This window comes from Crocodylus siamensis, chromosome 15, assembly GCF_052110815.1.
Source record: "Crocodylus siamensis isolate JL-2025a chromosome 15, ASM5211081v1, whole genome shotgun sequence".
NCBI classification, from domain to species: Eukaryota; Metazoa; Chordata; order Crocodylia; family Crocodylidae; genus Crocodylus; species Crocodylus siamensis.
In genome coordinates, this window is record NC_143409.1 from 18,817,184 (window position 1) to 18,844,702 (window position 27,519).

At 40.4% G+C, this 27,519-nt stretch overlaps 1 protein-coding gene and 1 long non-coding RNA gene across 3 annotated transcripts in view; both read right to left on the minus strand.

The window, feature by feature from the left end:
• Nucleotides 1-422: 422 nt before the first annotated feature.
• LOC149852185 (uncharacterized) lies at nt 423-5,350 on the minus strand. The gene is made up of 4 exons (XR_016439330.1): nt 5,171-5,350; nt 3,370-3,467; nt 2,902-2,978; nt 423-704 (listed from the first exon to the last, which is right to left on the minus strand). It is a non-coding gene; the product is annotated as an uncharacterized LOC149852185 (long non-coding RNA).
• Nucleotides 5,351-7,266: 1,916 nt separating this feature from the next.
• Nucleotides 7,267-27,519, minus strand: part of TRPM7 (transient receptor potential cation channel subfamily M member 7) — a 110,801-nt gene continuing 90,548 nt past the window's right edge. For both annotated transcript variants that reach the window (XM_090028146.1, XM_090028147.1), the window contains exons 30-40: nt 26,422-26,492; nt 24,213-24,250; nt 21,015-21,040; nt 17,588-17,638; nt 17,430-17,495; nt 12,065-12,348; nt 11,736-11,818; nt 11,258-11,463; nt 10,196-10,247; nt 9,995-10,101; nt 7,267-8,830 (exon numbers count right to left, since the gene is read on the minus strand). In XM_090028146.1, the coding sequence (XP_089884272.1) occupies nt 8,700-8,830; nt 9,995-10,101; nt 10,196-10,247; nt 11,258-11,463; nt 11,736-11,818; nt 12,065-12,348; nt 17,430-17,495; nt 17,588-17,638; nt 21,015-21,040; nt 24,213-24,250; nt 26,422-26,492 (1,115 nt within the window). In that variant the 3' untranslated portion in view covers nt 7,267-8,699. The remainder of the gene's footprint in view (nt 8,831-9,994; nt 10,102-10,195; nt 10,248-11,257; nt 11,464-11,735; nt 11,819-12,064; nt 12,349-17,429; nt 17,496-17,587; nt 17,639-21,014; nt 21,041-24,212; nt 24,251-26,421; nt 26,493-27,519) is intronic.

The following is a 27,519-nucleotide window of genomic DNA, read 5'->3' on the forward strand; positions in this document are numbered from 1 at the left end:
CAAGAATATATGGAATATACAGTCACGAGAATTAAACTTCGGTGTTCACGTGCACAGTGCCACCTGATTGGATAAAGTAGCAGTTTAGTTAGTAAACGATTGAGTGCGTATTCTTACGAGCATGAGCTAATGCTAATGTACTAACAAGGTATAAAATAGTATTATAACTGGTAGGCAGAGTTCCTCTCCAGAGGCACCTCGCTGCAGCGAATAAAGACTCTATATCCGATTCTGGGTGTCTGCTCTGTGTGCTCATTGCCCCAGCCTAGAGTGAACTGCACATGGCTTTAAGAGTGCAATTCGTAACACCCACTGAAATAAAGTGACAATAGACTTCTGATAGCATTCACTACAACATGAATACAACTCAAATGGAGATTAAGGTAGACAAGAGTTAAAGGAAAAAAAGACAAAGTTGGATATAAGGTTGCCATGAACTCCCTTTGCTTTATTGTAGTTCAGCACACCAGATTAAAGTTGGCATCCCAGGGAACGACTCTTCATTTTCTCCTACTTTTTATCTTCTTTTTTGATAAAAACAGTCATTAAAAGAATCTGTTCCCCATTTGTAATCTGGGTGGCTTTTCTAAGCAGTTTAAACTCTGTAGTTTCTTCTAAAGAACGATGCATTCTGTTGCTTGCTTCCTGGTAATTTTCTCAACTGAACCGCTTCCATCCTTTATTTTTTTAATTGCTTCCACAATCTAAAAATCAAATCAAGACATTAACATACCATGGTGAAAACGGTAATATTTTGGTGAGGGGAGGGAGGTGCTGGGCCTATGTCAGGTCACAGCAAAAACTGGAACATGACTTGAACCACCTTTGCTTTACTTACTAAAGTGCTTTTGGAATTAACACACCATTAACTGTCCCAAAATTGAAATAATTCTTATCTCTCTCTCACATAGACTTTCTCAGTCACCTACTGTACTATCTAATCTCCTGCCTACAGAACCGACCTGTCCATGTATTTGATTTTTCTAGACTTGGATCCTCACCACACATCTTCAGTCAGGGAATACTTTTCCACTGAGCCAGAAAGACCTCAATGCTTAACAGCACAAAGCTTTACTGTTTCATACATGAAATGCTGAGTAGCAGCATTTTCTTTTAAGTAGCACCTCAAAATATAGGAACCTACAAATGAAAGAGACCAGTCCCCTGCTATCACAAGCACCATACTGTATCACTCCTCTAACCAACATACCTTAAAAGCACCTTGGTTTGTTGCGCGCTCCCACCACCCAAGGTTGGAAGGCTACTCTAGAATCCAGTTACTGTGTTGGGTAGGATTCCCTCTTCTGTTTTCCAGTCTGAATCTATTTGTGACCAATTTCTACCCATTTGATCTTATGCCAGCACTGGCCTTTAGCTTATATCACTGTTTCATTCCTAAGCCCAAGGTTTTTGTGGAGACCAATCATAACTGCTCCTAGCCTTCATTTTGCTGTGCAAAACTTCATTTTGCTGTGCAAGGTCTTTTAAAAAGTTTCCTCTCTTCTAGACTGTTTGGAAGGACAGGCTCTTCTACTCATCTCCCAGATGCCCCTAGAAGCCCTTCTCTATACCTGTCCCAGTTTCCATTAATCTTTCTGAACAGGAGCAACCAGCGTTGTACGCAGTATTCTACAACTGGTCTTACATGTGCTTTGTGCATTGGCACAAATATTTCCCTGTCTCTCCTGATGAACCCTAGTTCATGTTTGCTTTTTTTGCAGTTGCATCACACTAGAGGCTGTTATTGATCCTACTAGTTAGTGTTCCTACCAATTAGCCCCAAGAAAGCCAATGTTTCTGGTATCAAGCCCCCAAATGAATGACTCAGCAGTTTGTGCTACTGAACATCTCATTCTCTATGTCTGATATCTTGGTTCCTTTTGTATCGAAGATGACTCCCAACTTTGTGTCATCTGTAAATTTCAGTCACAAACTCCTATTTGTGTCAAGATCATTAATGAAAATATTAAATAAAATAGTCCCAAGACCCACCCTTGAGGACCTCCAATAATAAACCCCCTCCAGCTTTTCCTTTCATTACTCTCCACTGCCTTCTCCCCTTGAGCCAGTTCCTTCCCCAAGTTCCTCTACTAATCCCTGTACCCTTATTACACACCTAAACCCAGTCTAAAATAGCTTGTGGCTGGTTCAATAATTTGGTGAGTGACCATTTGGTGAGGAAATTAGTTGGCTATTACAAAAATCTGGGTTATCTAGTATAACTAGCAACTTGCCCTCTAATCTCTATCTGGGAAATTAAAGTTTCCCATAATGACAATTTAAAAAAAAACCCATTATTTTCTCATTCTGGGATTGAGATGGAGAATGAGCATAATAAAAGGAATTATGTATTGTAATTGGCAAACAGCCCATTATGGCAACTTCTCCACAGATTGCTATTGGTTGGCAGTGGGAAAAACAAGTGGGTTTGCTAACACTGGGAAGAAGCTGGGCTTTGGATATTGTGAGAGCTGAAGAAGTTGTCTCAAAATTGCTACTGGGTAAAGGAGGGAGAAAAAGAGAACTCTGCAGAAGAAAAAGAAAAGCAGCTTGCAGCATCCAACCTAAGGAAGCTGGATGCTCAGTAAAATCTGCAGGGAGGAAGAACTGCTCCACTGCAAGCAGGGCTGCAGCCCACTTCTCCCTGGTGTCACCTTTTCTGAGTGGCCAAGCAGTGCTTGTAAAAAGAAAGGACTGCTGTTGGCTAATGGACCTTGAGACCTCACCCAGAGCAAACCTTGCTCTTCTTGCCTCCACTTACAATCTGGGCTGCCTCCCCTCCCCTCTTTGTTGGTGAAAAGTGTTTTTAGCAATACATCACAAAATTACTGCTATGTACAAAGAAGTTTATTCCCTCGGATGTTGCGCTATGCAAAGCAACAGAAAGCATTCGTTACTTACATCTTCTGGAAAAGGGAAGCCAGAAGTTTCAATTTTAGAAAATACCAGCTTGCCATTTACCTTGACTTCAAAGCTTCCTGCAAGAGAGAGATTTTTCAGGTGCTATTCTAACAGTATTTTCCAGCCTATCTTCTTAATATTTATCTAGACACAATTAGAATCCAGCCTCTTTTGCCCAAAACTTTCGGCAAATGTAGATTTGCATCTGATTCTTTGTGGCTTGGGCCTCATCTGTAGTACCACTAACAGCACATTTTCCATACAATTGTCAATGTACCTTATGCTCAATAAAGAGACAGAACCACAACACAAAAACACTGAAGAATTAAGTCACAGTTACTAATTCATGGAATGCTACAAATGCATAGGATGGTAAGGCCTATACACTTCCACCGGACTGTACAACTCTTAGCTGAGGTAACTCAGAGTGTTATTAATACATTTTATGGACTTCTGCAGTAAGCTTACCTTTCCTCCCCACTTCCCCCAAAATCTCCGCATCAGGAACTTGCTCCCTGATTTCCTTAGCAAGTTTCTGATAACGGCCTGCATACCCTCATCCTCCACTGTAAAAGCAAATAGATGAAAACAAAGGTTTAGCATCCACAACATGACAAATAGCTTATATTTGCAACTAGGTAAAGAGCATACAGTTATAATGAATTTTCTACTGAACATTCACAAAATGAAATACAGGTACCTCTAAAGTCAGTATCTAAACTCACATTTTCAGTGAGGTAACTAATTTCATCTATGGTCTTTACTTACAGGAAAAAAAATGTATATGGCCAGAGCTACAAACAATGTGCATTAATATTGCTCTGTTACTAAACAACAAAGCTACTAATCTGATTGGGGATTTCTAGCACTACAATTCCCCAGAGACATTTCTGTAACGGCAGAGAAAAAAACTGTAATTTTGTTTCCATATTGTCATAGCCTGATATCTATTAAGTTTTTCTTTAACATAGTCTTTCCCATTAAAATTTAGTTGTATTTTTAAAAGCTGTGGCTGAATGTGGTCATGTTAATTTTCATTAGTTGGGGGAGGAGGAAGCAATGTGCATTTAAAAACTGTCTGCATTACATTTATTAGAACCTTAATACAGGCAATTAGTATTTCAATGTGTTACCTTTGTTTCCTGGAAACAAAGTTGCATTGTAGAATAAGAAAATATTATAAGCCTTCCTTTCAAGTAGTTGATTCAAAATTTTTTTTACTCCAATTCAAATAGCTAGAAAACTTGAGGTTTTAACTTTTCCAAGTTGAACTCTGGCCAAAATATAAAAAAAAAAAAATACAGATGGAGAAAAGAGTTGCAAAGCTGAGGGGAAGGGGAAGGAAATAAAAACAGACAAGGAAAATACACAAAAATGAGAAAAGGAAAATAGAAAGGAAGAGGGAAGATTGTTTCTAAAAAGTAATGCAAATATGAAACACACTTTAAAGTAATTGGCATCTTAACGGCTTCATCAATGGACTCTTCCTTAAAATGCTCCTTCTGAGACGAATTAGTGGTATTTGTCTATTTTATAAATAGTGAAATGGATGAAAAACATTAGAGACTTTAGAGTAAATGGAAGAAGAGGATGTGAACTTGTGTTTATTCCTCCAGACCACATGCTGCCACTTAAATTTAAGTCAGTGTAATACTATGAAATTATGCTGGAGAAACACAAAGTCAATAATGTTTTACTCTTAACTATGTATAAATGTACTGTAAGTTATTTTTTGTTGAACACGTAAGTTAATTATGTTATTTTCATACTATATTAGCATACTGGCTGATGGCAACATTAACACAGATACTCCTGATATGGATGAAGCATGGTTAAGGGAAAGTTATTGCTGATTAAAAATGAAAAAAACCCAAACTGATTGTGCTGCATTTTTGTAAAAAACTATTAGAAACTCCAGTACATTTATATAACTGAACTAGTGCAAGTTATATTTTTAAAAGTATATAGTTAACATGTATTAATACATCTAAATTCTCATCGGCTAAATACTAAACCAGACATGCTAAAAGCTCTAGTACCAGATACAACATTATTCCTGTTTTCTGGAACCAAATTGAGGCTCTGATCCTGCAACTGAAAAGATTTGTTAACAGTCTCTCTCTACACCAAGGCCTCAGTATTAACCTGCTGTTGCTTTCATATAACTAACCTACCGTAAGTAAAAGGAACAAAGGTTAAAGTATAAAAAAGGGAAAGAGTCTAATAATCAGAAGACTTAATTTTTTTAATATTCTAAATGATCTCTTACCAGTATTCGATATGTACTGTTACTCCCATGATTTCAGTTGTAAATTCTCCTCTCTCCTCTCAAATGATTATAAGTTGTTTGTCACTAATGTAAATATAACCAGGAAGAGCTGGACTGATATGAGAAGTTGCAGTAACAAGCTGAAAAACAAAGCCTCACCTTTTTCAGATCATGTGATTTCTCACTGTAGCTAGGGAACCGGCCTCGGGGTGGACCCACCCCTTTACGTATTTGTGACTGCATAGCTGGAGTGTACTTTACTCCGGCATATGTCGACACTGAAGTACTGCAAGGAAAACCCCTTACCGTCTCTGTTGCATTTCAGTGACTGATATGATTGAAAGTTTGTCTGAAAGTGTTCTTTGAGGTAAACAGCCTCTCTTTGAGTCTAATCTGCATATGAAATGAACTGTTCCAAACAGATTTTTACCACATCTTCAACTCTCCTATATTTAATTTCTACCCAGGAGAACTTTTACAATCTTTTCTCCAGTGCCTGAAGAAAGGTGCTTGTGCCTGGAAGCTTGCTCTTAAATAATCTTTTTTGCAAAAATCTAGTTGGCCTAATAAATCAATTCTACCACGAGTTACAATTAATGTTACAGGAAATGAGTTGGCACTTCCTCAGAGGAAGCCGAGATAAAGATTACTAACAATTCCAGTTATTCCATAATCACGTACAAGAAGGACTTAATTTATGTTGTTACTTTATTTTTATTTGTTTTTTTAAAAGCCAAACTGAGTTCATTCAATAAATTTTATTGAGCCTATGCAAGATATTGAAAGGTATGCTTTATATTTAAACCAGCATTTAAGAATATACTAATGTAACTGGTTTCTTTTTTTTCCCGGATGATTCAGAACGGTCCTCTTTAACCTTATCTTTTTGATGCCTCTATAACCCATTTTACCTGATATATTAAAGGTTACAATGAATAGCCAAGAGTAGGATCTGATATTAGAGGTAAAAACCTCAACCCAGATGTTTTGTGAAACTTTTCTGGGCTAAGAAAACCTCTGTGACTCTCCTCTAGCCAGGGGGAAAGAGTAGCCTTTTTGCTGTTAAGATTGCCACTAGGTTTCAATTCAAGTCTTTACCAAGTGAATTCCAAGGAATGTCAATTGTTTTCTAAGTGACAGTTATTTTAGAAAATTTAAGGGTAATGGGCAAGATATTTTACACTTAAACAAAATATAAAAAAGGAAAGCTAGCTGTCCACTCAAAAAAAAAAAAAAAGTTCTGCTATTTTTGACATGACATTTTAAATGACTTGACCTAAGAAAATTACATTTTAGGATTTTTATGTTGACCTCAAGGAGGATTAAGATTATAAAATGGTGGGGGAGGGATTGTTTGTTTGCTTTTAATTTTCGGTTTACTTGACATTTCTGACTGAAACCTGAGTCTTATGGCACAAATCTGAATCCAAGCCAGCAGGATGTATGGGATGTACATGTACACTTACAACCTGAGCTGTAGATGTATAAGTAACCGTGTTGTCAAATGTTGAAAATGCTATGCAGGTTTTCAAGTAGGTTATATCTATAAAAGTTCTATTCTTCCCCTGAAATAACTGCTCTGTTTTATAATCTTAATGTTGTGGTGTGTCCTTTCAGGATAGTAAAATATTCATTATAGGAATTCCACTGAACTGCAAAAGTTGGCCTTATCTGTTCCATTAACTGCTGATTTTGTTTGCTGAAGAATATATCTATATAAGAATTGAAATTTAAGACTAAAAGTATGTAATGTATTCTCCATATATTAAAACCGATTCTCAAGCTTACGCAATGGCAATAAAACAAGGACACAGATAACCTTTATGGAATGTTTTCCTAATTCTGATTAAACATTTTAAGTAGCTGAAGATATTTATGCTTATATTTATTAATTACTCAAGTTATTGCACAAATATTCAGCAGGCGAGTTTTTATACCTTCTTCATGCCTCTAGCACTGGTCATCATGAACAAGAAACGATACCTCAAAATATGGATAACGTATCTGAACTAGTATGGAAATTTATGTTCCTGCATAGTTATTCAAATTTCTCCAGTGTAACTTTAAACTATTTCTCTCAGGGAAGGAAGGATGGACAATAGAAATCTGTAAACAAGAATAAATTTATTTCAGATTCTTTAAAGATTGAATGATATACAAAATGTATACACTATTATATCTTTAATACACCTTCCTTTCCCCCCATCAACATAAAACACCATTTAAACAGCTAGTGTGTTCGTGCCTTAGGTCTGTATCTATAAGATACACTACTGAATAAAAAAAATTTACAGAGCTTTATATTGCCCTTCAATTAAAAATTACAAATTAGTACCTATGTAACAAAAAACCAAACAAAAAAAATATCGCAGCATGAACCTTCAGGTGGACAACAGGTTTTTCTTGCTGAATTCTCATCAATATTTGGGACAGTTAAATTACATTTTATTGGCGTAAAGGTGCATTGCAATTTCCCATACTTTACATAATGCTAATCCAACCCTAGCCTTTTTTTTAAAATAAGTACCACAAATAACATAACATTAAAGATGTTTCTACACAATTTTAAACACATTTAAAGGTTCATGTGTACATTCAGCTTTGATATACTGTTTTTATGAGATCTTTGGAAGGCATAAATTCTGAAGCAGTCACTACATACAAGAAAAAACAAACACCTCCCCAACTTGTTTTCTTACAAGGCAACTTATTTGGACCAGTACGTTCTACTTTCTTCTATATAATGTGATTATACCAGTCTACCATGGCTTTATTTGTTACTAATGGACAGTGACTTGATAAAACTGAAATGTATAAAATAAGAAATTTCACTGTGCACTATTACAGCTCTATTCCACAAAAGCAGGCTTCACACCTGTGAAGCTAAATCCCGATTCAGGAGACAAACGCTATTGGAATAGATCAATTTCTGCCTTCAACCTTAGCCTACTGGCACTGAATCTAGTTCCTTTGGATCTGTTCCCTTCCAAAGGGTCAGATGAAATACATACAGCATCAAGTGAGAAAACATTAGTGGGATACCTCTGTAAGTTCTCAGGGAATCATCTAACATTAAGAGGAAGGGTGTTTTCTTCATTTTTTTTTTTTGGCTGGTTGACCATCAACCACCTGCCAAACAGACATTTTGCCTTAAAATAGCAGACCCCCAAAATTCTTTTGGTCAAGGGTATATTGCACCACAGGATGAGAGAAAAGATCCTCTACTAAACCAAAATAAAATTAAAGATAAAGCTTCTGCTAAAAAGCCCCTTTTAAAAACACATCATAAATGGTTGTCATTACTGAACCTTTAAAATGACCAGCTGCCAGCTATTCTCCATAGGTGGTTACCACAAGTTGTCAGGTCTCCTAGCTGATAGACTGTCCATCAAAATTCCACTTAAAATATATAGTTCCTTATGTTGATATCTCTTTCATCTAATATAACTAAATTTTAGTGGAGAATAGTAAGTGACAACTTTATGACATTTTGTAAAGTTTAAGTGAAGCCAATAATTTGGTCATGTCATTACAGCATTAGACGAATAGAATTAGTTGATTCTGATTCTTTGGTGCAGCTTCCTGGCTGAATTGTCAATTCTGGTGAATCATCCTGAGGAAATATGATTTTGTCAGGTGTATAGTCGTTCCTCTTCAGATCTACATGTCAAAAGGGGGAGCAGGGAAGGAGAGGAAGAAGGGGGAGAAACAGTTAGTATTTTTTGGTTTAAATAAGAAATACAGTCTGAAAATCTTTCCTAAATTTAAAGAGCCATGTATATAAAACGTTTTCTAAATGTGCTCTTAACATCAAATAGAGAAATTAAATTAGGATATCAAATACTGCGAAGTGAAAGACTAGAAGTGTATGCATCTTACAAGGATATCTATGCGACCTAAATCTGACCCCCCATGTTAATATATGTCAGGGTCTGCTTACTGAGTTCTGGCAAGTCATCGAGGGCCACATGACAAGCAGCCCAGGGCAGATAAATATTAAGTTTCTAAATTTTTTAGGGGCCCCACAAGCCAGATAGAATGGCCTGGTGGGCCGCATCTGGCCCCCAGACTGCATTTTGCCCACCGCTGATATATGTGCTGTATGTGCTACAATACAATCTTTAGTTTCATGATCACTTTTTCTATAGGACCCCTGCCTCATACATACCGGAAGGGTCTGCGAAAGAAACGAAACAAAGGTTGCAAAGTAAAAGAGACTTGTGCTATACTTATTGCAGAAAGTGAAAAGCTGAAGTGGATTGTGGCAAGAAAAACAATGGTCTGTTTTAAGCAAATAAATTTTACTAAACTTTTTCACAGGTGCCATATACTATGTTCTCCTAACAATCTGTATGAAGCAGTATTGATTATTCAGACCAAGTCAAATAGAAGCCATCATATGCCACTGGATGGATCATCCTTTTTTTTAGAATTTTGACTCTGGTTTTGCAGTTTGTGTGTAAATGTAATATAAAATCATAAGAGATGGGAGGACCTACTAGATCACCAAGCCCTTGTTCCCACCACTGACCAACTGCTTCCCTACAATGTCCTCTAAAATCTAATGTAGTTTTCCCAGCTCCAATTACTCACTGATATTCCCTTAGGGACTAAATATTCAGGAAGACAACAATAAGTACTATATATTCCTTAGTTTAACATGAAAAATTGCTGTCATTTTTCATTTACAAATTTTGAAAACAATTTTTTAGGAAAAAAATTATTCCAAAACAGAACTACTTACTACTCTTCCACATTCTTGAGCTATCTAATTTCCATTGTGCAATAACCACAGTGCATGGTAAGAAGAAAAAAGCCTCTTACCAGGAAGTTTAAGTTTCCTGCAGCAGGAATTACAGTGGTGTTTAGCTCTGAAGTTTTTGATTGCATCTTCTCCTAGATTGGCTGGACCAAACACCATATCATAAGACCTTTAAAAATAAAGTACACGTAAATATTGCATGTATGGTGTCCTCAAGTAAATTAAAAAAACAAAAGCAAAAACACAAAACCTATTAATCTTACCTTTTTTCTCCAGCCTTTATAACAGAAGGATCTGTCAAATTTTCACCTACACCTTCACACAGAACATGAAAAAAGTTATATGTGATAGTACATTTAGATGCATTATGCTTCAAATCCTTGGTATTATCAGTTACAATTTCACAAGACATATATGGGCAGAAAGAATTCAGAATATATGGGATGCAATACACTCTTATGCAGAGGTCCCTGCCCAAGCACTTAAATAAATCTCATATCAGCCTCATTCTAAAAGTTTGTAATTGTTCCCAACCTTGTTAGACTCAAGGTACCCCTCAACAGACTTAATGAACTCTTCAGAAAATGCCAGCTCTTGTTTTTCACTCATTTTTTGACTACAGACAAATTAAATAGAGCAATTCTTCTGTTGCACAAAACTCAGAAAGACCATAGCAAGTCTGAATGTTGTTGACACTATGGATACTTGTATGTAATCTAGTGAATCATGGTTGCAAACCTAATAATGCTAACAATGAGTGGCACCCCACAACATCCTTGAAAGGATCTCAGGGTACCCCAGGTTGCTGACAGCACCCTGGTTGAGAATCACCATGCTAGGCCTTGCAGAAGCCTTCCTACAGAAGGAGAATGCTGCCCAGAGGAAAGAAGACATTCTATTTATGAGAGATTCTGAGTCTGTCAGGCAACTAAAAATAAATTTAGTATACTGTATATTAGTTTTTGCTTTGGAGACCCCACCAAGAGTCAGTGTGAATTCTTTTTAATGTGGAAAATTTAAAAAAGAAAAAAATGTTGAACTGAGATACCTTATTTATTTTAAGCCACCCTTACTTAGCCTTTTTTGGGGGAGGTGCGGGGGGAGGGTCAAGGCAGCATATAAATCTAAATAAAGAAACCCAAAGAGTTTTCAAGAATACTGTAATGGCACGTCAGCTACACTCGCATTAGAATCACATAAAGTAGAGCTAAGCTTATTTTTATATAATGCTACAAAGACTATTAAAAATCATTCATTAAATTGCTAATACAGATTAAATTTAAAATGAACTGTCCCCGGGCTCAATTTCAAAGAAAGAATATTACCTTGCAAATCTAGTACCAACAACTCCCCTCTTGTATATTCATAAGTCCAGTGGCTGAAAGCTAGCATGACCTCCTCTAGCATGTTTGTTGGAATTATTTCATCACCATTGTTATTGTTGTATTTTCCAAACTCTCCAGTCATGCACTCTTCAACGGCAAACCACTGTCCAGCTGAGTGGCAATATAACAAGAAAACTTCCAGGAACCTTAAAAAGAACATAACACGTAAGTATTTCTGGAACAATATAATGTAATTACATGGTAGCTACCTTGAACCTCTGAACCAATCATTAAACCTTCATACATCATAAAATACAAAGTTATCTAAATTACGACATTTATGAGTCCTTACTTGATATGATTAGGAAAAGATATTTCCCCAAAGATGTATTCACAAGTGAACGTTTGGACATTTTTGTTCCAAACTAATATATTATGAAAGTATACAGGATGTAAACAAGCATTTAAAGATACTTACCTTGGCGAATATGGAATGGATTTAGGCTTCATCTGATTGAAAGCAAATGTGAGCTTTTGTGCTGCCCTCTGCTGTTGAATTTCCTATAATTAAAAGCCCGTATGTCATCATTACGTTAAATTAACAAAGGGGGAAATTTGAGAGCAAAATGCAGCAGGAAGATTTATAGCCATCTCTCTGAAGATTGTGTGTACAAATACATGCTTGTTTTAATTCCTTCTACAAGTTAAAAATCAGAGAATATGCTAGCTTGAGCAGTGTGTTTTTTACCTTTTAATATATACTGCCTCTCTTTGTCTACTGATTGACAAGAATGAAAAATGACTTACTCTCAAACAGAGGTGTAACACCGTGTCTTCTTTGTAGATGCTCGACCAAGTATTCACAACTTCAGGAAGAAAAGATTTGATGATATAAAGATGTCCTGATTTCAAGATATCATATTCTGACCACGTGCATACTACTTTAACAGCTCGACGTAAACCACCACCCATCTCTTCTTTACTTAAAAATTCAATTTTTGCGCAGAGTCCTAGCTGTGACCAGGAAGACATGCTGTTGTTCAAGGTGTTGGGAGAGCTTTCTTCAAGGCGATACACAGTGACTGGCTCACCTATAAAATTGCAATATAGAATAAGATGTTTTATAATATGAGATTACAATACATTACAATTTATTTTTAAAAGTTTGATTAAAACCATGCTGCAAAATGCTAAGCAACCCTTATGCTGGGATAATCAAGATGTTAAATTGAAAATATGATATTGGTAGTGTTGTGGTAATGTTTTAGCCATGGTGTTATAGGAAAAACGTGAGAGGCAAGGATTTTTGCGGGTGATATCTTTTATTGGACCAACCGGATACCTGAGAGGGACATTGACATACTTTGGGTAACACTGTGCCCTTCCTCAGGTTTCAGAAAGCTGGTCTATGTCCCTCCCAATTATCCAGTTGGTTCAATAAAAGAGATCACCCACAAAAATTCTTGCCTCTTATATAGTATTACTGCATTTACCCAAATCCAAGATTACTCTGAATTTAAGATGACCCCCCTGCATAATTGTACTTTACACGTGGAAAATTTATATATTTGTTAGAATTTTCCATGTTAAGAATCTAATTATTGGAGGATTGTCTTACATTTGTTCTCCACCACTGCTGCAGTAGGGCAAGCAGTGGCAGGGGAGTCAAGTGGCTTGCCCCCAGCTCTCGTCTTGCCCACCCTTGTCTGGTGCCCCTTGCTGCTAGTCTCCCCCCTGCCCCCCCACAGCCTCTACCCTTCTCCACTGCTGCTTACTCTCCAGATCCAGATCTAAATCCAGATCCAGATAAAGCCCCAGTCAATGCTGGCAGCAGCTGGGGCCAGGCACCACAGCAACTGCTATTGCATGGCCAGGATGAGGCTAGAGCAACCATGTGCTTCATGCCCCAAAGCCAGAGGATAAGCAGTGGGGGTAGGGGATGAGGCATGGGCTGCAGTGAGGTGGGCAAGCAATTGCAGCAGACTCAGACTCTGGGCTGGAGTTAGAAATGCTGCACGCAACTGCCTGCCCCCTGCTGCCCCCCCCAAACTTGTATTCAAATACAAGACAAGGGACTTTTAAAATGACCTCATCTTGGATTCAAGTAAATATTGTACACCAGGGTCAGCAACCCCCAGCACGTGCCAGAGCATAGGACATGAAGCTATTTTGTTCAGCACATGTACAGTAGGGTAGGGACCGGCATTGTGCTGCCCTAGGCCCTTCCCCTGCCATCCACTTTGAGGTGCACAAGCATCATGCTGGTGGCAACTGCACATGTACCTCAAAGTGGACAGCAGGGGAGGGGCCTGAGGCAGAACCCGTGCCACTCCCCCACCATCTGCCCTGAAATGTATATGTACCCTGAGAATGCTGAGCTGATGCCAGAGCTCTGCAGCACAGGCCGCGCCAGCCTCTTCCTGGTGGAGGGGAGGGGAGGGGAGTGCTGGGCCAAGGCTGGGACACTCCACCCCTTCCAGCACTGCTGCTGCCACCTCCCCACACAGGTGAGTCCGACCCATTCCCGCCAGCTCTAAGACCAGCCCCTCCACTGGGAAGAAGCTGGTGCAGGGCCCTACGGGGAGCACTGCACCTTTCCAGGCTCAGCTGCGTGGGGCAGGCAGCAGTGTCAACACTGGAAGGGGTCGAGACTCCTGGCCTGGCATAGTCCAGCCCCCTGCCCCCGGGAAAAGGCTGATGTCACACGCCTTTGCGGGCTCAGGGTGGGCGACAGCTCTGCATACAAGGTAAGCACGTGTCTCTGGGCCGCAGGGCTCAGCAGCCTGTTGGTGCTGATTTCTGAGAGTTTAACATTACATATTATTCAGTTTATTTGGTTTTGTTAAATTTCATAATCAGTTTTTGCTCTCTCGCAAGCCAGTTTACATTAATCAGTTTATTTTGCTCTGTTAAATCATTTCTTATTCAGTTTTTCACTCTCTCGAACCAGTTCATACTTTTCAGTTTTTTACTTTCTTAAAACAGTTCATATTCAGTTTATTTTGACCTCTCTACTTTGTATTCCAAGATTTCAACATTTCATATTGCTCACTTTTTTGTGTGTTTTTCTGCTCTCTGATTGCCTTCTTGGAAATACTTACCCAGATTTATAAGCACTTCAAATAATTAAATTCTAATTTTCTGCTTTCTGTTTGCCTGTTTACATTGTTTGCCCTGCATGAACTTCAGGAAATTTTACAGTTAGAAGGCATACATATACGCAACTACGGATAATAAAAAAACAAAGTTAGATATTTGAAAGTTTCAGCCAGCATGGAGAGAATTGTGTGGTTTTCTGCAGCAAGGGAAACATGTTGCTTGTAGTCTGTGCAGCAAAAGTGCGGTATCTTGTACTTCCGGCATCCAGTGCCATTTCATAACCAAGCATGAAGCCAAGTTTTCTGGAGTCGATGAAGCAGACAAACGTGAATCCATTAGAAAAGCTGTTGATTCATTTAAAAAACAAAAAACAAAAAAAACAGACCAGCAGCTTTTCTAGTTTTGTAATTAGAAATACTCTTTTCTCATGGGCAAGTTACTCAAGTCCCCCATGCTTGTGATGTGATGAGGTTTGTACTGGATAAAAGCACAGACAAAGAATATCCCCCCCATCTTGCTATAATTGTTCAATATTTTATTTCTGGGGAAGTTTGAGAGAAATTATTTTCTTTGAGTGCTATGCATAGCACAACAAAGGCCAACAATATACTTAATACTGTCAAAGATCTTGTCACACAGGAACAAACTGACCTGCACAAAGTGTTTTCTGTTACTACTGATGGTGTACCTGCAATGGCAGGTAAAACAGCAGGATTTCTAAAACTTCTGGAAACTGAAACTGGACGTCCTCTTGTAAGTTTCCATTGCATTACTCGTCAGGAGAGCCTCTGTGCTAAGATCTTATCTTCTGATTTAAATGAAATCATGACAATGGTTGTGAAACTTGTCAACTTTTTGATGGTCCGCTCCTCTTTGACACACAGGAGATTCCATGAACTTTTAAATTATATAAATTCTGCATATGGAGATTTAGTGCTGCACAGTAATGTACACTGGTTGAGTGGAGGTAACATGCTCACGTGCTTTGTTGCTTATCTCGAATCCATCAAGCTGTTTCTTGAGGAAAGTGGTCAGCAATATGCAGACCTTACTGATGACAGATGGCTAACAAAACTGATGTTTTTGGCAGACATCATCACATTTAAACAATCTGAATACTAGGTTACAAGGAACACAGAAAACCATCCTTCAGTTGTATGAAGACTTGAAAGTTTTCTGTGATAAGGTGTCTTTTTTTCAGAGAAGATACTGAAATGTCTGCCTTCCGTTACTTCCCCAGCCTGAAACTCCATTCTGAGCAGCATCAATTGAACACTAGGGATACATGCAACTACATAGGACAGCTGGAAGATGAGTTCACAAGATGATTCCAAGATTTTTGCAACAGAGATCCCATGTTTTCATTTCTTGTAAACCCTGACAGTATTATGGAAAGTGACATAGAACTGCAGTACTGTCAGTGGATGAACAACGAATAATTTGAATTGAAATTGATTGACTTTAAGAGCTCAGCAATACATCTGGGTATCAAAGTTCAAACTGCTGCAAGGGAAACTTGAGAATGAAAGGGACTGGCAAGTCAAGATTACAGCATGTTGGTCTTCTTTTCCTGAAAAGTATGTCTTCATGAAAAAAGTAACTTTTGCCTTGCTGTCTGCATTTGGATCTACTTATTGCTGTAAACAAGTGTTTCCACAAATGAAAACCATACTCAGTCCTATGAGAAACCACCTGACAACTGATGATTTCGATTCATGTTTGTGTCTGATGACAACCAGCTACCAGCCTAACATCACCAAACTCAGCTGTCAGAAGCAGGGCCAAGGTAGCCACTAAGAAAAGATTTTTTTTACTTGAGAGTATTTGTACTTGTTTATGGTAGTGAATACAGAGCATCTATTTTAAACAATTAAGCAAGCGTATCCTTAAAGAAACAACATCTACCATGGCAACATCTCTCTGGAAAGGTGTGGGCATGGTGTGGGGGTGGAGGAACCATGGGAAGATCCAGAATGTGATCTTCCAAGCCTCACTGTAAAGGCCAAGGACAATCAGGTGCCAACCCCTGTCTCTCTCTCTATTCTACCTACCATTTAAGGCCAAGGTGAGGTCAGTGAACTAAGAGGAGAAAGACGTGGGGTCCTCATGACCTAAGGCCTACTCTGCCCCCTGCCACACTATCCCCAGGTGGTTAATGCTTTTCTCTTCTCTCTTTTATTCTCCCTTCTTTTTTCTATTTCTTCTCTTCTCTCTTCCTTTTTTCCTCTCTCTCATCACAATATGCTTAACAAAAAAAAGAATACACAACAACATAGGTAGTATATGAAGTTTTATTTATTGTCGCCAGGTTTAGAATTTTTAGAAAACCTGGTATTTACTGTAAAAAAGCAACATTTATGATTATTAACTATATTAATATGCAGTGCGTCCTGCCATGTACACCCCCCCCGCCATTTCTGTTTTTCTGGCATGCCACGCTCTGGCATCTTACAAGGTAGACACTGCAGTTTTTCTGGCACTCTGGCCAAAAACCTTGCCTACCCTGCTGTAATCTTGGAGTTTTAGCCAACTGGCAGACCCCCCTTCTCCAACTTCTTTCTTAAAAGCAAAAGCAGAGAATCGGAACTTTGTTATTAAAGAAAATATTAGTGACCCTGTTCAAGCCACATTATGCATGTCCCAATACTACAAGAATGGTGCTTTATAAAATATCCAAAACAAGGCAGGAAGTGTCAGTTATTAAAGCTCCATTACACTAAAATCAGTGTTTTAGTGTACTTTACTATAAAAACTAAATACTCCTCTTTCTCCTCCCCCCCACCAAAGACTGCTAAAACTAAGCTAATACAGGCCCCTCTTTAAGTAAATAAGCTGCATTTCTTAAAGGATAGTATAAAAAAGTTTGCATTTCTGCATGTCTTGCAAGACACTGACACAAGACTTCTGCATTGGGCTATAACCTATTTTTTTTGCAATCTATGTTACCAAAATAACTCGCTCAAGTTGGGCCTTGACATTCTGCATGAAAATAAACTTAACATTTGCTAAAGACAAACATGAGCCAACCTTACACCCTCGGTGTAAACTTTCTCCCCAAGATTATGCTTCTTACCTCTTGGAGGCACAGGAGTGAACGGAATGCTCTGTGATAACCTCATCAAATTATTTCTTTCTACAGCTGTAAAGAAAAAGGTTACAAAAATCAGAAAGTGACCAAGACTTAATAAAAGGCCATTATTAAACTCTAACTTTAAGTTTTAAGGTACTAACCTGAGTAGTAGTAATTGATATCCATTATTGGCTTAAAAGGAGAAGCAATACCTACCAAAAGTCAAGAAACAGAAGACGGATTATATACTGTACATGCATACATAAAATCCTCCTGCATACAAAATATAATTTGAGAACTTTGGAAGCAAGAATACAAATTAAACCTGCTCTCCCCTCCCCACTACATTTTTTTTAAATAGGCTGTGGACAGAAATTTTATATTTATACTATTTGAAAAGGGATCGGGAGACTTACTACTTGGGAGTACTGCAAGTGGGAGTGTTGTGATTTATGCACCTATCCAGACAGCATTGCTTTCACGATCATCAGGACACGCAAGCCTCTCCACCACAACAAGGCTGCGATCCAGGGAGTGAATTTTTTCCTAGTAGGATCTCCCATGGCAGCAAGGTCAAAGGTGAGGTTCCAGACAAACAGCAACCAAATAACTAGGCTAGGTGGAGCTCTTTAGCTCCGGTTTGGCAATGTACCTAGGAGAAGGATACTCTGCAACTAAACCTACAGCCTGGAGATCTCTCTGCCACTGTCCTAGTTTGCTAGGCCACGGCACACGAGTTTCAGACCTAAAGTGTTGGGCCTGTCAGTGCAAACTGCACTCCACTTTAAAGCTTCATGCGCAGACAGGAAAGAAACAAGTCCCTCAAGTCCTACAGCGCTGGGAGCATGGCGAAAATAGCAGGTGTAGGATGACACTGGCAGCCGCAGTCCCAATCCTGCATGCAGGCATCTCAGGAGTACAGGTCGCACCAATGATGACCTGGAGACGATGTCATCACCCAGCAGCACCTGAGCATCTAAACAGCCTCTTTGAAGGATAGCAGTGCTCACTCCTAAACAGGAGAAGGGCCTAGAAAAGGGGGCCTAAAGAAATGCTAGTCTCCCTACTACCCAGCTGGATCACTACAGTCAGCAGTCATCTTCAAAGTGGCCAAATTACAATAAAAAGGGAAACAAAAACTTCAACCCTGGACTCTGAAGATAGCAGGCACCCACCCCCAGTGACTCTCAGCCTTGGTTGCCCATGAGCTAGCTAAGCTAGATATCAATATAGCAGCCCTGAATGAGATGCACGTCTCAGAACAAGGCAGCTTAACAGAACACAGTGCTGGTTACACCCTCTACTTGTCAGGTAAATTGCAGATGGAGAGACATCTCTCAGGTGCTGGCTTATTGATAAGATTTTCCATTGATTCCAGGATCTCCATTGCTTCCACAACACTTAGCAATTGGTCTTTCTGACTGCATCCTGTCCCTATGCCTTCCTTCACATAACCAGCAGCATACCACCATTATCAATGCGTATGCCCCAACCCTCCTGGTAGATACAGTTGACAAACTTAAATTCTATACTGACCTCTACAATCTCATCCAGAAAATACCGTCCAAAGACAGGATTATCACTATGGGTGATTTTAATGCAAGAATTGGCAGTGACTATCTAGCATGGAAAGGCATGCTTGGAAGACATGGATTGGGAAATGGTAATACAACGGACACTTACTTCTGGAATTGTGGAGAAATGCATATGGCAATAAGCAGCACCCAGTTCCAGCAGAAAAACCATTAAAACCACTTAGATGCGTCCCCGCTCCAGACACTGGCACCAGATAGATTACATCTTGGTGCATCAGAATGATATTGGGGATGTCCTGCACATTACTCATGCCTAGTGCTGACTGCTATACTGACCACTGACTCATTTGCTCAAAGTTGTCCTTCCACCTCAAGCTTCAGCCCAAGCACAGGGGCAACCCCACAAGAAATCTGATATTTCCAAGCTGCAAAATCAATCCTGCCAACAAAAATTTCAAATACACTTCAAATCAAAGCTTACAAGTCAAGCCCATATTGCAAACACCTCACTCAATGGACTCTGGAAACACATCAAGTCAGTAGTCCTGGAGACCACCCAGGAGATCACTGGGCTCAGTGCTAACAGAAATCAAGAACGGTTTGATGAAAATGACAGACATCCAAGTCCCGCTCACAAAAAAGAGGACCACTCATCAAGCCCTTCTTGTACAGCCAACTAGCCAACAGAGAAAGGCAGCTTATCGCCAGGCATGTAACAACCTTCAGCAGAAACTGCGCAACGTCCAAAATGAATGGTGGACTAATCTTGCGGAAAGAATATGACTATATGCTGATAAAGAAATCAGAAGCTTCTACAAAGCACTGAAATCTGCCTACAGCTCTACCTTCCTGACCCAAAGGCCACTGAGGCTCTAATGGCTGGACCCTACATATTGACAAAGGCTCTGTCATGGACCAATGGTCTGAGCACTTTCAAACTCTCTTTTAGCACTGAATGCACAGTACATGAGTCTGCCATCAACTGAATCAAGCAACTGCCTATTAAGGAGGAACTAGATGAGCGTCCTGCACTGGAAGAAACCTTCACTACCATCGACCAGATAAAAGGCAACAAAGCCCCAGGAATTGATGGAATTCCACCTGGAGCCTTGAAATATGGCAATCCTGCTCTACACTCCAAGTACCACCAACTCTTTATAGCCTGCTGGGAGCAGGGAAAAATTCCACAAGATCTGTGTGATGCTGTAGTCGTGACCCTGTACAAGACTAAAGGTGACAAGTCAGACTGTTCCAACAGATGGATCACCCTTCTGTCCATCGCCAGTAAGATTCTAGCTAAAATCCTCCTCAACAGGCTTGTGCCTGCCACAGCAGAAAAGGTCCTCCTGGAGAGCCAATGTGGCTTCAGAGCAAGCAGAGGCATGACAGATATAGTATTTGTGCTCAGACAAATACAGGAAAAGTGCTGGGAGAAGAACAATTTAATGATGCAATCCCAGGACAACCATTTAGACATACTTTGCGATATCCTGGGGTAAAATGTTCATAGTCCTTATACTGTGAGCCTTTTCATACTTCTCCTAGGAAACTGAATGGAAGCCTGAATGACTGTGCTTTGCCCCAGGAAAAAATGTCTCATCATGGAACAAATGTGACATCTGTCATTAGCCTTAATAACTTTAAAATATGAACAAAATGGATTTAAAAAGTTACAGTAGTTTAGTTTCACTTATTAGTACGGAAGTGGACAGATATAACAGTTAAATTGGTAGAGCATAAGCCAGTATAATTTAATTCTCTTACAAGTTTTATGTTTATCCACATCCTCCAAAATATACATTTATTCCATGATAAGAAAAAAAATAGTTCTTTTCTATTAGCCACTGCTTTCCAAATTCAGAAAACCTGTTTTTAACTTGAAAAAATATTTATCATATTCTGGTTAATTTTCATCTTTGTACATTTCAGTAGTGAACACTGGACAGTTTCTTTCCACTATCAAGCACTGAAGTCTCGTACAGAAATACAGAATGTATGGCATGTTGGAAGTGCCTCTTAACTTGATTACATTCCAGCAAAAAAAAAATCTTACCATTCAAAGCATCTTCATCAGAAGGCCTATAGGGGACAGAGGAGAGTGCAAAAGTACTTAAAATTGCTTTTAGATCACTACATTTTTGCATTCTCTTTTATAGCAGACCTCAAAACTTTATTGTTGCCTAAGGGCCCATAATGAGCAAATAATGCACTGCAGACAACATCAAATTTTGTTCTCCCAATCAACCTCAAGGTTATTTTTTTTCTTGTTGCCATGAAAATATTGGAGATTTAATTGACAATATGGTGTCTTGGAGCCATGGATTGCTAGTCCAGTGCTTTTTGATTTTGATACATCATCAGCCTAGAGCAGGGGCAGATAAAATATGGCCTGGGGGCCAGATCTGGTCCACCAAGCACTTTCATCCAGTTTGTGGGGCCCTCCAACAAGTTGTGCCCCGTCTAGCCCTTCCACCCATGAGCAAGGTGCCCATGTGTACATGCAGCCCCAAAAACATGCCCTATTGGTCTGCCCCCATCCTGTGGGTGGAAGGGCCCAGCCAGCCAGCATGCAGTTTCTGTGCGGGGCTGCTGCTGCCTCAGCTCCCAGGACCTGCTCCATTTCTCCAATCTCCTGCTGGCTCCGGGCAGCAGGTAGGGAAGCAGCAGGGGTGAGACTACAGCTGGGAGGGAGCCCGGAGTGTTTGGCTGGGGCTGGTGGGCATGGGCTCCATGCTGACAGGTGGAGAAGGGGCAGAGGCAGCGCAGATCCGGGGTGGGGAGCATGTGGATGTGAGGGTGGGGTTTTGGGGACTGTCCCACATGACATCTATGGCACACAGGCCCAGCAGGCAGTGGCAGCAGAAGGGAGGGTGCTCAGCGCACAGGTGCCTGGTGGGGTGCTGCTCTGGGCAGTGCTGCACACTGCACTGAGGGGTGCAGCCTCCACATGGCTGCTTATATCACCAGTGCTCCCTACCACTCACGCACACTTCCCTATAGGGGCTGTGCTGCAGGGGAGGGAAGCCGCAGGCACCTTCCCCCATGGGGCAGGGAAGGCAGCTAGCTTCAGAGCCTGAAGTTTGTCTCTGGTGCTGCGCAGCCCTGGCAAGGAAGGCACCTGGCCTCAGCATGTGGGGCTTTCCTCTCAGCTGTGCAAGTGCAGGGGCTGTGCACGGGTGGTGGGGAGTGCCAGCCATACAGACAGCCCAGTGGAGGCTACAGCCCTTGCTGTGATGTGCAGCACTGGCCGCGGCAGCACCCTACTGGGCACCTCCACCCTGAGTGCCCTGCCTGCTGCTGCACCATGGGAGAAGTGCAGGAGTCCCCACACACCCCCTCACACCCACATCCTACTCCTACAACCCCCCCCTTCCCCCTACAATATACAAAACTAAAAATTTTTGTAGTTATTATGCAATTACCTCTATATACACTATGCAAACACAAATCATGACAAAAATATTTTTTGTAATAACATTATAATACGTTATTAGGAGTACACTGATAAAGATGTTGGCCGATACCAAAAGCCAATTATTAACTGGCCACATCAGCCAATACCAATCCAATAACAGATATACAGAAATGCAGCTGGGCAGCGTTGAGAGCAGCACCTGGTAGAGAGGAAGTGGCATGGGGGGGAGCAGATCGAGGCCCCCACATTGAGGGAGGGAGTGCGGCTGGGGCAGGGGCAGGAGGTACTGCCCAGCCAGGGCAGTGAATGGGACCCGGGGCCAGAGCAGGAAGCGGGACAGAGCTGCAGGTGGCTCATCCAGGGGATTAGCATCCCAGCACTTAAAAATTGGGGCAGGGGTGCTTGAACAAATGAGCTGCACAGCTTCACTCCTGGCTATATGCACGCAGGCAGCTGTGCGCATGCATATGGCATCCAGAGGCCCCAGCCAGAAGGTACAACGAATTACATTCATCAGTGACATTACTGGCTACATTGGCCAAAAAAACCAATAGCCAATAACATTAATTTTAATTTTATTGGTGCTGATCCAATATGGCGCCAATATATCAGTGCAGCTCTATATGTTATAGTAGGTGTTTGAGTTTTAGTGTACAATTTGGTTTTTTTCCGGTTCTAAGATGGCAACCCCTCCCCGCAAAAGGAGTATATCCAGGGGCACAAGGGGAAGGACTTCTGGTGACAAAATTCAGGGGTTAGGAGGTGGGACTTCTGGTCCCAAGATGCCAGGGCAACTGCCAAGGGGCAGGATTACCCATGCGGCCCTCTACAGTTCACCAACACTCGTTATGTAGCCCTCTGCCCAAAAGTTGCTTGCCCCAATCTACAGTCAATTCATTGGGTTTGCAGAACTGCTTTACCTTACTTTTCAGAGGCGGTACAAAATTGTACATTACAAAAAACCCAAAAATGCTTACTAGTCTTCCATTTTAGTTTTTTATGTTCTCAGTCTTACTGTAAACACCACTTTATGCATGACAGCACATTAACTTTGCTTTAAAAGAGTCAATTCCCACAGAGGTGTTTAACTGATAACTACATGTTCACAACAAAATTACATTTCTCTTATCAGATTAGTCAAGCTATGGCTTTAACAAGCAATTAACTTGATGGGATGAATTGCTAACAAAAGCAATTACAGCACAGTTTCAGGGGAGAGTTTATAATAAAAAGGTTGGTCAAGGATCCAGGAAGCCTGATGTTAAAAAATATATATATATTATTAAAAGTAACAGCAAAGCAAATGGTTCTACTGAAGTGCACATGCTGCTCTTGGAGGTGTATGTGTGTGGACCCATTAACGTAAATGGGATCAGGACACAAAAAAAAACCCCACACACATTTGATAGAAACAAGCCCATGGGTTTGATTTCCTATTTAACTCACAGGGATGTCAATAGTTCAAATTAAAATAAAAATGTTCTTAAAGTGCTTAATAAAAAAAATTGACTCTTTAGTTTCTATTGTTTAATTATTGCAAGTTATATGGATTTGCTCTCGAATCCCATTAAAATAAAAAATTAACTGAAAGCTATTTTAAGCCTTGATCCATTATAAAATAGTTGACAACTATCTGGCACCTGAGTTTTCCCTTTGACTTTAAAATGTTATATATTTCTTCTTTATAGAGATTAAGTTTTAAAGACATTCTCATATGGACATTAGTAACAAGAAAATTCAGATGCCAAAAAGTAACAGAACTTTTAAAGAAAAAGACTAGAGTGCATCACAAGTATTTGATCAATTCTAGCATTAATGAGCAGAACACTTACTTACATTTGACTGCTATTTGAAGGTCTACCTTGTACCCAATCCTTTAAAGAAAAGGAAATAAAACAGTATTTATAGGACAAAAAAAAGTTTACTTGGTTCCTACAGTTCATATACTACAGTCTTTATGAAAGATCTGAAAGTAGAGGTACTGTATTATTTCTCAGCACTCAAGTAGTTGAAGTGAAACACTAAATACAGTAACAATAGTATAACATAAGGAAAGTTTTATTTATATGTGTGTGAGATTTTACACACACACACACACACACACACACACACACACACACACACACACACTAGCCAAATGCCCGTCAAGAATGATGGGGAGGGGGCCGACTGGGATGGAGGGCTGCTGCTTGCAGGGAGCAGGGTGGGGGAGCCGAGGGCAGCACTGCTGGCCTTGGCTCCCCACCCTCTGTCCAGTCCTCAGAGCAGCTTCAGAATCATGGCGGCACTCCCCCATACTTGGAGAACTTTGATTGGCTGTTTCTGTCAGCCAATCAGAATGCGAATAAAGTGTTACAGACAGGCAGACAGACAGACTTAGGCTTTTATAATATATAAACAAACTGATGTTGATGCAATATGCAAGGAAATCATATTCATTACTGTTTGATGGCTTTTTTATTAATAAGAAGTTACTGTTTTTACCCCCAAAAAGTATAATATGCGCAAGAATGCATAGTTTCTCTGAACTACACATTGAAGGCAAATTAATTATTTGATTTTATCTTTCTTCCTACTCAAAACAGGCCCCTACTGATTCACCAGCCATTTACAGGTGTTCATTTCTGGCAGTGGAAAACTTCCATCGCTAGAAAAGATTTCAGGAGAGGGAGCAGTATAGGCATTCACCATGCAACTGCCCCCTCTCCCCTGTTCCACGTGCTCTGTACAGGCTGGGGTGATCCTGCCCTGGGGAAAGTGAAGGGAGTAGTAGCTGCTCCTGTCCTCCCACTACTGCCAGAAGGACTGAGCACTGGGGCAAAGCCTTCCCACAAACCCCTCAAACCAGGGATTCCAGTCTGACAGGCAGGGAGCAAGGAGTAGCTGCTCTTCTGCTTGGGTCCCAATAACCAGGAGCTGAGCAGAGAAGCAGCTTAGCAAACTTCCCCCCACCTCAACTAGGGACTCCAGTCTAGGGAGTGGGTGGAGAGCAACCACTCCTCAATCCCTTGCTCCCTCCATCTGGCTCAGAGCACCCTCACAGGATACCTTTGCCACTCCAAGCTGGGCAGCAGGGGCAGCATGAGGAAGCCAGCTGACAACAGGAACCAGATTTGAGGACAACTTCCCCAGCTCTGGTTCCTAGCACCTGGGGCTTTGCAATCCCTGCCCCCACTGTCCAGCTGGATGGCAAGGGAAAGAAAGGGAAGCCAGAGGGACCTGCAAAAACATGCCCCCCCCCCCCCCAACTCCTTTCCTAAATCAGGGACTGTCTGATCTGGAGAAGAGGCAGGGAGCAGTGACTGCTGCCCCGCTCCCCTCCTGAGCCAGTCCATGAGGAGAGTGTAACAAGTGTTCATTCTGGCAAGAGGAACTCTCTTGTAAGAGACATCTTCCAGGTCTCAACCTGGAAGATCTCCCCAGAAGGTACATGTTTTTTTCCAGGAGAAATTCAGTGAACGCTTGTAACTTTTACCAGGAGAATCACAATTCTTCCAGTAGCAATGTAACACTTATACATGGCAGTTCTCAGCAAAGCAGAGAACACTCCAAAGTGAGATTTATTCTTTCCACATAACCCATATCTTTCTGTCTTTTCCCAGGTTCTTGTTCTAGCTGCATACTGCTTTCCTCCTAGACTGCACAACCACATGCTACCAACAAACTTGCAACTATAACTCCTTTTGACCCAGCTACTGCCAACCATTGGGTCATATAGCTCCTTAGGGAACAAGGGCCACATGAGCAGAGGTGACATCATATCGCTGCAACGCAGGCAGATTGGGATCTATTTTACAGAGGTGTTCCGGTTAGCAAATAATGTGGCCCTTCTGAAGTTCTCCACTTCATCTTACTGGGCTTAAAATTTTGGTAAATTGGACAAATGTCTGTTTTCACAGGAACACAGTTTTGAAGTTAGTCTATCAGGATTACTCCCATTAAACAAACTGGTATGCAGTTGCAGTACATATGACATAAAGCCATATTGCATTTTAGTTACAACTCTGCAACACTCTGCCAAAAATGTTAACAACAGTGTACAAACCGGGAGCAAGGCTGCCTTAGAGTCTACTTGATGACTTTCTTCAGTTGATGCCCTTCTACTCATGCTGTATACTAGAAAAGAAAAAAAAAACATAACTTGACAAGAGAAGCAAACAGGTGTGAAACAGAAGATTGTTTAAAACATGTACAATAAAGGGAAAGGGAGGTAATATAATATACCCCCTAAAAAAAAAGACACACAAATTAGCCACACAAAGCACACAAATTAGCCAATTATTTTGCAGCATGTTTTCCATATGGACACAAGATAAACAATCTTAGTTCACATATCGTACCAATGCTGGTTCTATCAGACTGCCTGCATGACCTTAAGCAAATCACTGAAACTTCCCATGCCTTTTATCCATCTGTAAAAAAAGTATTGTAAACACTGAGATCCCAGAATAAGCAGATCTCATGGAAGAATCTACTATGTTTTACACAACGCAGGTTAGCAACCTTTTATGGCAGCAGGAGAACACAAACAGGGGATAGCCAATTTGGCTGTGAGGGCACAGAGCAGAAGGCTTTAAATCACAGATTGAATGTGACCCCTTTAAATTCTCCTCCCCCCACCCCCACCTCCCCAGAATCAGACCTTTGAAGGCCAGATCCAAGCTCTTTGTAGGGCAGATCTGGCCCATGGGCCACAGGCTATTGATCCCAGTTATAGGACATTAAGTACAGGATATAAGAACAAAAGGACTTAAAACACACATCTGAAACAGTTTAAAGGAAAGACTAACCATTCAGATATATCATTTGAAAAAAAGTAAGTTATGGTCTAGTATTACATTTGCCACTAGATTTCCCTGTAATTTTGATTGGTTTATTATCATATTTCTCCCACTCTCCTCTTTCCCTATACTCCTGTTTCCCTTTTCTTAAATACAAATGATTCTTTCCCTCTCCCACACTGAAAAATCTCACAGACAGCAGAAAACTGACTACATATACAATGCAGACAAATGCACAAATTAGAAAACCTTCAGAAAACAAAATATATACTCCTCTACTCTCAAAGATGTTAAAAACTTACACATTTCAAGTAACAAAAAAGATTTTAAAAAATTTCAGAGACAAATCTAATTTTATGTTG